Consider the following 11087-nt stretch of genomic DNA (forward strand, 5'->3'; position numbering starts at 1 on the left):
GTTATATTTATTTTCGGGAACAAATGTGTATAGAATGTAGGAATGCCTCCTCTCTGCCTAGAGATAGTGTGTGTTTTTATGCAGCTGAGACTTACCAATACTGCCATGACAGGACAAGAACTGAAAATATGAGTAAACGTACACTTGTTTGAAGAGATAACTACTGGTAGTAATAACTATCTGTCTGCATTTATTTTATCTTATATTCATTTACTCAATCTTCTTTTTCACTTGCAGCCCCACGCGCTCCTTCCCTCGCAGTCTATCCAGTTTAGAAGGTCGAAGCGTTCCGGCCACGCCCGTCCTAAGCCGAAATGCCTGCAGCAGCTCTGCACTGAGGTAGGTTCTGAAGTGTTGCTTTAGTGGAGGGTGTTATCAAGTCATGCGGCAAGATGTGGCAATCCTACAAAAAAAGGTTGTTCGTTCTGTCTTGAAAGATAAAAAGCATACCAGATGACATAGCCAGGTTGGTGACCCGACATTTCTTAACTGCAGTTAAGCAGTTTTCCAGCCTATGATTGGACAGTAAAGGGTGTTAGCAGCACAGTGATAGGTTAACCCTCTGGTCAATCTGCTGTGTGTTTGGTGTTTTTCATATCTGCCTGGAGTTCAGCTATAAATTGAGTTTGAAGAAATTAGAAAATCAAGGGACTGATGTTTCATGTGTCCAACATAACCAATAATTATTGTTTTATATTTTACCTTATTTCCAGGTCGGACGGGTCAGGGTTGTCTCAGAGGCAGTGGACAGGAAGTCAAGACTCTCAAGTAGGCTTCCCCAGCGAACGTCCACACACCCATTCAGCCAGGAGCCGGCGAAGCAACAGTTCTGAAGCTTTGATAGAGAGACCTCCTCCTGCTGAGACCCAGGGAAAACCTTCCTTCAAGAGTTCAGAAGCCCTAAGTGATCGCTCTCAGGCTGGTCCCGCACCCACTCACCACCAACAGCGAGGGGCAATATCCCCAGACCCCAGAACACCCAACACCAACTCGCGCCTTCCATATGAAGAAATACTGTTAGATTATTACATGGACCGCCAGCAGCAACAACAGCAGCAGACACGAGGGTGGGCGGAATCAGAAGGTCAATGGTGGGTGGAACCTGACTCTCCCTGGTGGGCAGAACCTGATGGTAGTAGCCATTACTCTAGACGAGACGGCTACTACGAGGGCTATATGGGGAGCCCAACCCTTCGGAGTCGTGCCGAGACCCAACAGCGCAGAAACGTTACTCGAAACAAATCTTGTGGCCCTCAGTTGACTGATGTTAGTCATTTTCAGCAGCCTTGGCATTCCGATGGCTTCCAACAACGCAGTGCCCCTCATGTCTCCCATCCTGGTCCTCGGTCCAGGAGTCAGCCTCGGGCTCCACCACCTGAGACAATGGAGAGGAATGTGCACAAAGCTCTAGCACTGGAGGGGCTCCGGGACTGGTACTTGCGCAATTCAGCAGCAACTGGGGGAGTTCAAAGGGGCCCTATTCCCTCGCACATGCAGTACCAGAGATACTATCGTCCAGGTTATCACGAGGGACACTATCAGACTGGATCCCCACTTCCACACTCCATCAGTTTTACTGGGGCCCCTTTGCATAGCAGGTACGAAGTCCTCTACTGAACTGTCTCCTGTCAGGTGCACAAATGTTGCCTGCACACGTATACGCACCTCAAGTGGCTGAAAAATCTGGCCTTAACGTGACCGTCAGAAAAGTCATCCTTAACTTGGTGCTGAGTTAGAAAAAAAATAGTAATATAAATGTATATATTTGTTTTCTGATCTGCTGTGACTCTGTACAGCCAAATTCAACTGGAAAGGGCTGAGGGGATAAGGAGGTGTAATCTACCAACTATGATCTGCTGAGTCAACAGCAGCCATACACTAGGCAGAAAAGTTTTCTACAGTATATTTGATTTACTTTTTTTTCTTTTACATAAAATAGTTTCCAGCTGAGTTGGTATACACTTAGATAGAATTTGAAAGGCACTCTATTGAAGTGTTACGTTTGCATGGGCTGCCTTGTAAACCTTACAGCTTTCTAATTTCTTTTTCCCTTTTTTTTTCTTCTTTGATTCTATTCCAAACACTGATCTCCATTTTATATCCATGTTACTGTTCCTACTTCATTTTGCACGTATTATCAATCTTCTGTTCACTCTCAAAAATGTGACAACTTTTTTTTTCTCCCTGAACATTCATTTAATTTTGAATTCTCAATGCCCACTCAAACGCTGTTCCTCCTCACTTCACGTTCAAAATTTTCCTACCCTCCTCATTACTCTATCCAATTTTTGGCATGTGGAAACACTTTTCCACCATTAATTATGGTATGCACTGCTTGTCCCCCCTTCACAAACTACATTACACCACCGCCTCGCATTCTGTCATGGCCACCTCACCTGCTTGCCATGTCCCCCCCCCACCCCCAATCAGGCACTTTTCAGAATACGTCGATGAGGATCTGTACAGCCAGGCCACCATGGGGAGTCGGGCACAAGGAGAGCGGTCAAGAGAAGGCACACCACCGGGAACTTTAGTCTGACACTGGATGGCGGCCCTCCCGTCATGCCTCCCACCACCAAAATGCCGAAAATCTTCCTCAAAGAACGAGAGACCCACACTGCTATTTTGGTTCTTCAGCAATAAGACTAGTCAGGAGGAGTGAAACAGGACAGAAATGATCCCCGCATATTAGGCCTCCTTGCTTGTTGGTTCTGTAAGTGCAATAAGTAGCTACACCGTTTTGGAGGTTTAGTGCGCAGCAAGGGGAGACTGGTCCTCCTGTTCACAAATGCCAATTTAACACTCTCTACAAGTGCCTCCCTGGTAGAGGGGGTTTTGTGATACGTACAGTTTCCATTTTTCGACCTTGTTCCTAAATGTTATGTTATATCGTGCGTTCATTGGCATTCGTCTTTCTCAGTGTTGGGGGGGGGGGGGGGAAGAAACCAGATAATTTTGTGTACATTTAATATTGCTGCCTCTTTGGATCTCTGTATCCTTGTGACTTAACTGAGATAATACAAATTTATCTCAGTGTGAATTGTAACCTTCAATAGCAGGAAGTAGAAGAAAAATAAAGGCATAGTCTACTCGGACTGGCTAAAGAGTAGTAAACCTCAATGTAAACCCTGTGCCAAACCGAAACAGCAAAGTGCTTGCTAACAGTCTTGTTTCCCTGCTGTGTAAAACACTGTATAGTTTGATAACTTGTATCCACAATGAATGTTTGTAAGTAGATACACTGGAAAGAAATCAATCATTACAGCTGCTGCATGAGAAGATGAGGCTGAGCTGGACTCGTTGCCTCCATGCTGGTCGGGACCATTGTAAAAGAAGCAGTTTGTAGTATCTCTTCTGATTTTTGTTTTATTTGTTCCACACACTGGTGACTGGACAACACTGTGCAATATGTACAAACGCATTTTATTTGGGGAAAGGGGAAGTAACTTGTTTATTGGGCAGGACAATTTAACAATAAATTCTAAAAAATAAAGTAACAAAAATATTGAGTTTACCGGATATTTAATCAACGTTCTGCATTCTCTTGAGAATCCTTTAAAAATGGGCTCCAGCCAAAACATATATACATAAATAAACACCCGCACCATTTCTGGTTTTTCGTTTTGACCATGTCCTTGCTCTGGTGAACAAACAGTAAGTAAGAAGAGTATCTAATACACTTTTCTCAGACAAAAACACAGAATCTCAACAAATCATTAACAGGGTTATTCACAAAAGGGTGAAGTTTGGAGAAGGCAGGAGAAGTGAACAATCTAGGACAACATAGCTTAACTGGAAAGGTGAGCTGAATTGGAGAATCTTTCCAAATCAGCTATGTTGTCTAAAGGTGGCCATACACACTACAACCATCGCAAGACCTTAGGACAGGCAGATCGCACTCTCGATCATCGCAAGCCCGCCCCCCTGAGGGGCGGGCTTCCGATGACCGCAATGCTGAACGGGCAGTGTGCGCGTGTGCACACCGGCCCGTTCGGCATTTGTCTTCCGAGCACCGTTCTAACCAGCCGAGAATCGTACGATTCCCGGCTGGTTTTCGAACATGCTGGTTCGACGGAAGATGTGCGACCGTACAGTAGAAACGGTCGCACGTCTCCGTTCACACTGATCGATTCTCGTACGATCGCGGGATTTCCCGCGATTCTCGTACGAGAATCGAGCAGTGTATGGGCACCTTTTAGATTGTTCCCTTCTCCTGCCTTCTCCAAACTCTTCACCCTTTTGTCAATAAGCCTGTAAGATGCAACTATATGACCTTTGCGAGTATCCCCCTACACAACCACCCCAGAATAACATTAATGCAGATTTTCAATCTGATGGGTGATTAATGGAAAAACAATAGCAGCTGAAGTTCTGGTCTTAGGCTATGTTTACACCGTGTCCAGATCAGTTGTGGAGCAGATCTGCAAGTGCAGTGCGTTTTTGATGCATTTTTTTTTTTTTACGGGGTCCAGTGCATTGTTTTATTTAGCTTACAATGGGCTGTCGTGCGCAGTCCAGTGCATCTGCATGTGGTTTTGATATGTTTCAGAGCAGAAAAAAATGCCTGCAGCATTTTTTTTTTTTTTACTGGAACGGACTGCACTGGTGTCAACAGAACCCAGAAATACCATAGCAATACATTGGGATGCATTTCAGGTGACGACAAAAACTGTTCTGCTCCGGACACGATGTGAACAAGCCCTTAGTCGTGGCCCCACTCTAAGCCTACTCATTGAACAATAAGGCTGCAGCAAAATATTTAGCTTGTTCATGTTCTTGGTGTTAATCTGACAGCACCGGCCAAGCAACAAAGCTCTAATTGGTTGAACGTACTGCTGTTTCTGTATAGTGTGACATGGGAGAAATGTATTCATTGAGACTTATAAAGTTATTAACAGGTCCACTTGGAAACTTCCAGGCTTCAAGATTAAGGGGAAGCTGTACAAGGTATTACAACATACCCTTACAGCATGCAAACACCTTTGCACACATATCAAACTGACGAATGTGCTGCTGACTAAACCTCTGCAGCGGCAGGATCAGCAAGGTGTAGCTGCCACTTATCCTGATGGCACTTATTCCCCAACTGGCTGAAAGTGCAGACTCTTGTGTGAGTGCCATGTCAGCCTCAGTCAGTAAGGGGGAGCAACATCATAGGAGAAGGCTATTGGTCTAGTAAAATGACAGGTCACAGATTTTTTAAATGCTTCTATTGGTTCCTAGTTTATAACCAGGTAAAGGAAGATGTACTTAATAGTCACATGGAAATAAAAGCTGAAGGCTGCTTTAAAAAGTATCGTACCCCTCCAATGTTAAACCTGCAACAGAAAAAACATTGAGTACACACCACAGAACACACTTTTGTTATACCACAGATTATTAAAAACAATATATTGTTGAATTTGGCTATTAAAAAAAAAATGTGTGCTGTAGGTGTAAAAATACATCTCAGCTGTTCTCTTCTAGCTATACTACAAATGTTCTAGTTCCTGTGCATGACGCCAGTTTTAGTTCAGACCTATTCTAGGTTGATCAACCTCCTGCATGCAGATTAGTATGACAGACAAATAAAAGTCGTAGGGCTCAATGTATAAAACCAAATACCAGCAGTTTGATAAGGACAGTACTATACTTGTGAGTTATGTTCTGCTTGTTTCTAGACTCCAAAGCAAGTGAAGTGGTATTCATTCCAAAAGTTAAATAGAAAAAAAAGGCTGGGACATGACATGTCAAACCTGAAATTAGCCTCTCTTCCAGTTTCTGAGTTATTTTAAAATAAAGGTTGGAAAAATGGTGACAGGAATCTGGTTGCTATGGGCATTACCGTTCTAAAAAACAGTCTGGTGGACTTATGAATGGTGGCTACTAGTGACATACGTTCTTCCCATGTTTTAGCAATCTGTGAACTAGTCAGAAGATGCTGATTAGGTTTTAGGTGCTTTCTGGTGGCTGTAGATGGCAATTTCAGACCAATTTGAGCTGACCAATGTAGTCTATGGACAGCACACTCTATTGGGACTATGAAACAATCAAAACTGAATGTGACAGGTTCCCTTGATGCGTAGGATCACTCTTATGAATGGAAGTCAAATTCATTAAAAAAATTACCTTATGCATTGCCATCATTACACTAAGTATATGTGAAGGGATTGGGTGTCCAATCTCCGAGCTGTGAGCAAAACAAGTGACTGCAGTCTTGGCATTCTTCATTATAGTGCCTTTTCATCATTATTGCACCTCTCTTCATATAATCTTTCCTCATTACTACTTCCCTCTTCATGCCATCCCTCCTCTTTACTGCATCCCTCTTCATATAATCCTTCCTCATTACTTCACACCTCTTCATATTATTCCTCCCCTTTTCTGTATCCCTCTTCATACCATCCTTTCCCATTACTGCATGCCTCTTCATATTCATATCATCCTTGTTACTGCATCCCTCTTCATATCAACCCTCCCCATTACTGTATCCCTCTTTATACCATCCTTCCTCATTACGGCATCCCTCTTCATATAATCCTTCCTCATTACTTCACCCCTCTTCATATTATACCTCCCCTTTCCTGTATCCCTCTTCATACCATCCTTCCCCATTACTGCATGCCTCTTAATATTCATACCATCCCTCTGTTACTGCATCCCTCTTCATATGAACCCTCCCCATTACTGTATCCCTCTTCATACCATCCCTCCATTACTGCACCATTTCCTCCTGCCATCCCTTCTCATTACTGAATCCTTCTTCCTAATAACCCCACCCATTACTACACCTCCTCTTCATACATCCCTCCCCAATACCACAACATTCGTCTTACCATCTCGCCCTATTTCTGCACCCTTCTATATATCATCTCTATATTACCCTCTAGTGATCTCTGCCTGACAGTACAAATAAAGTCCCAGGCAAATGGAAGAGAGCGGTGTGGTCGAGGTATTCAATTCTACAGCCACTAACCACCAATGGAAGGGGTATTTAAAAATGTATATTTTCTTTTTTTTTAGCACTCCTGGTAAAAATGTTTTCTCTGAGTTCACCAAGACACAACTCTTTGATTGTAGATTGGAAAGAACCAGTTTGTTGTAGTGCCACTTACTTGAGCAGGATGCTAGATGTAAAGAGAGAGGAAAAAAAAGAGCAACAAGTGGCATAGCACCCCCTAGTGGCCGAACCTCACCTTTGCCCGAGATTGTCTGGTAGCAGAACACAGTGCAAGATAGGTAGAACCAGTTGGACATCCACAAGCCGTACCTTGCAAGGATGTTGGACAAATACACCAACAACATAAAAAAAAACATGGTGAGCCCTCTCCCCCCTGAGGTAATTCACACTGCCTCCTGTAAGATGCAACCACATCTACTTTATAACATTTGGTACAGGTATAAGCAAAAGACCAAGTCACAGCCTTACATACACTGAGGTCTGATGACAGAAAGCCCAGAAGGTACTAACCACCCTGGCAGAATGAGCAGTGATAGGAAAAGAAGGTCCTTGATGCCTAATGGCTTGGGTTGGGTTGGAAGACATACTGGTGGGTATGCATTGATCAGCTTGAATATGTCCCACGGTGCTCCCAAGGCATCTGGCACATCTAGTAGATCTTCATGACAAATATTTTCAGGTTGGTATTGAAGGGAGAGGCTAGAAGATCCACATCCACCACTACCTAGTGCAAAGCTGACGGAAATCCTGAGGGTGAAGGGACCAGTCCCCTGGGTTTAGATGTTGATACCTGACATAATCTGCCTGCCAATTGTCCACTCTTTGAAAGTAGACCGGAGACAGGGCTGGAACCCTGAGTGGTATGTGGTAAACCTCCAACGCTGCTGATGAACTCTTCATGACCCCATAGATGTCTGACTGTATCTTTGCAGGATGAACATGCAAGTCATCTGTTTAGTGAAGCAATAACCTAATGGTTTGGAGTTCCAGGAAGAACTTCTTTGACCAACAACCCTGCACAGAGACCCAACAACAACCCCTTGTCCACCTTCCCACCCTTCTCCAATAAAAAGACTCACATCTGTCTTTGCAATCAGCCTCATGACTTGCCCAGGTTTAGAAAAGGAGAGGGAGACATTAGCCACCACATGGGGACATTCTTGTCGGGGAATTGAGATGTTCCTGGCCAGAGACAGAGGTGTTTTGTTCCACTCATGCAGAATTTCCAGCTGAAAATTCTGAGCATGGCAGTGTGCAAAGGAAACTGCTCTGAATGTGGACACCAATAGGCCCAACACTCATGCATAAATGATTTAAAAATATCCTGATATGATCCTGAAGCCTTTTGAACCCCCCAAATCGGAGTCCAGGATTAGGCCCAGACACCCCAGGCAGGAAGTTGGGGTTAGCCTGGACTTCTTGACATTCAGAATCCAACCAAAATCTCATAAGGTAGGTAACGGTCCTTGATTGTTGTTCTCCTAATTCTGTTATGAATTCACCCTCAAGAGAACATTGTCTAGAAAGATATAGATCACTCCCATTCATTCATAATTGAAGATACAGTAACCATACCATGTCCTCAATTATCTACAAAAACACTCAGCGGTGTGTGAGGAGAGACACCGGCCGCTCACGGCGGTCTCCTCCCGCAGCGCTCGGCCGGCTGTCACTTTTTCTCCTCCCCGCTGGGACAAAGAGCAGCGCTCAGCAGGGAGGAAAGAAATCACAGATGCGCTGACAAAACGGCAGGAAAATTGCACTTTTAGGCAAAAAGTGGCTGGCGCCCCACTTCAGCTTTACGCCCAGGGGCCAGCTGCCCCCCCCCGGTTGTTACGCCACTGCTTACCACCATTGTGAGGGGTTAGATACCTCTATACTGGGGATGGAGGGGTAGTACTGCCAGTGCTGCTAATGCTGGGGCTTATTACTGCAGTCACTGACACCAATGCTGGGGCTTATTACTGCAGTCACTGACACTAATGCTGGGGGTTATTACTGCAGTTTCTGACACCAATGCTGGGGGTTATTACTGCAGTTACCGACACCAATGCTGGGGGATATTACTGCAGTTACCGACACCAATGCTGGGGGATATTACTGCAGTTACCGACACCAATGCTGGGGGATATTACTGCAGTTACCGACACCAATGCTGGGGGATATTACTGCAGTTACCGACACCAATGCTGGGGGATATTACTGCAGTTACCGACACCAATGCTGGGGGATATTACTGCAGTTACCGACACCAATGCTGGGGGATATTACTGCAGTTACCGACACCAATGCTGGGGGATATTACTGCAGTTACCGACACCAATGCTGGGGGATATTACTGCAGTTACCGACACCAATGCTGGGGGATATTACTGCAGTTACCGACACCAATGCTGGGGGATATTACTGCAGTTACCGACACCAATGCTGGGGGATATTACTGCAGTTACCGACACCAATGCTGGGGGATATTACTGCAGTTACCGACACCAATGCTGGGGGATATTACTGCAGTTACCGACACCAATGCTGGGGGATATTACTGCAGTTACCGACACCAATGCTGGGGGATATTACTGCAGTTACCGACACCAATGCTGGGGGATATTACTGCAGTTACCGACACCAATGCTGGGGGATATTACTGCAGTTACCGACACCAATGCTGGGGGATATTACTGCAGTTACCGACACCAATGCTGGGGGATATTACTGCAGTTACCGACACCAATGCTGGGGGATATTACTGCAGTTACCGACACCAATGCTGGGGGATATTACTGCAGTTACCGACACCAATGCTGGGGGATATTACTGCAGTTACCGACACCAATGCTGGGGGATATTACTGCAGTTACCGACACCAATGCTGGGGGATATTACTGCAGTTACCGACACCAATGCTGGGGGATATTACTGCAGTTACCGACACCAATGCTGGGGGATATTACTGCAGTTACCGACACCAATGCTGGGGGATATTACTGCAGTTACCGACACCAATGCTGGGGGATATTACTGCAGTTACCGACACCAATGCTGGGGGATATTACTGCAGTTACCGACACCAATGCTGGGGGATATTACTGCAGTTACCGACACCAATGCTGGGGGATATTACTGCAGTTACCGACACCAATGCTGGGGGATATTACTGCAGTTACCGACACCAATGCTGGGGGATATTACTGCAGTTACCGACACCAATGCTGGGGGATATTACTGCAGTTACCGACACCAATGCTGGGGGATATTACTGCAGTTACCGACACCAATGCTGGGGGATATTACTGCAGTTACCGACACCAATGCTGGGGGATATTACTGCAGTTACCGACACCAATGCTGGGGGATATTACTGCAGTTACCGACACCAATGCTGGGGGATATTACTGCAGTTACCGACACCAATGCTGGGGGATATTACTGCAGTTACCGACACCAATGCTGGGGGATATTACTGCAGTTACCGACACCAATGCTGGGGGATATTACTGCAGTTACCGACACCAATGCTGGGGGATATTACTGCAGTTACCGACACCAATGCTGGGGGATATTACTGCAGTTACCGACACCAATGCTGGGGGATATTACTGCAGTTACCGACACCAATGCTGGGGGATATTACTGCAGTTACCGACACCAATGCTGGGGGATATTACTGCAGTTACCGACACCAATGCTGGGGGATATTACTGCAGTTACCGACACCAATGCTGGGGGATATTACTGCAGTTACCGACACCAATGCTGGGGGATATTACTGCAGTTACCGACACCAATGCTGGGGGATATTACTGCAGTTACCGACACCAATGCTGGGGGTTATTACTGCAGTTACCGACACCAATGCTGGGGGTTATTATTGCAGTTATTGACACTGATGCTGGAGGGGTTACTACTGCATTCACTGACACCAATGCTGGGGGTTATTACTGCATTCACTGACACCAATGCTGGGGGTTATTACTGCATTCACTGACACCAATGCTGGGGGTTATTACTGCATTCACTGACACCAATGCTGGGGGTTATTACTGCATTCACTGACACCAATGCTGGGGGTTATTACTGCAGTTACTGACACCAATGCTGGGGGTTATTACTGCATTCACTGACACCAATGCTGGGGGTTATTACTGCA

General features: G+C 45.3%; 1 protein-coding gene and 1 long non-coding RNA gene across 4 annotated transcripts in view; one reads left to right on the forward strand and one right to left on the reverse strand.

Moving 5' to 3' along the window:
* The window catches only part of CCDC120 (coiled-coil domain containing 120), a 21009-nt gene extending 17634 nt beyond the window's left edge, over positions 1–3375 (forward strand). For all 3 annotated transcript variants that reach the window (XM_018559194.1, XM_018559193.1, XM_018559195.1), the window contains exons 8-10: positions 238–339; positions 714–1598; positions 2431–3375. In XM_018559194.1, coding sequence (XP_018414696.1) covers positions 238–339; positions 714–1598; positions 2431–2539 — 1096 coding nt within the window. In that variant the 3' untranslated portion in view covers positions 2540–3375. The remainder of the gene's footprint in view (positions 1–237; positions 340–713; positions 1599–2430) is intronic.
* Positions 151–11087, reverse strand: part of LOC108789234 — a 12160-nt gene continuing 1223 nt past the window's right edge. Inside the window, exons 2-3 of the long non-coding RNA XR_001941384.1 lie at positions 4665–4669; positions 151–160 (exon numbers count right to left, since the gene is read on the reverse strand). This is a non-coding gene — a long non-coding RNA (uncharacterized LOC108789234). The remainder of the gene's footprint in view (positions 161–4664; positions 4670–11087) is intronic.

The sequence above is a fragment of the Nanorana parkeri genome, unplaced genomic scaffold (genome assembly GCF_000935625.1).
Source record: "Nanorana parkeri isolate BGI_ZX_2015 unplaced genomic scaffold, ASM93562v1 scaffold380, whole genome shotgun sequence".
Lineage (NCBI taxonomy): Eukaryota > Metazoa > Chordata > Amphibia > Anura > Dicroglossidae > Nanorana > Nanorana parkeri.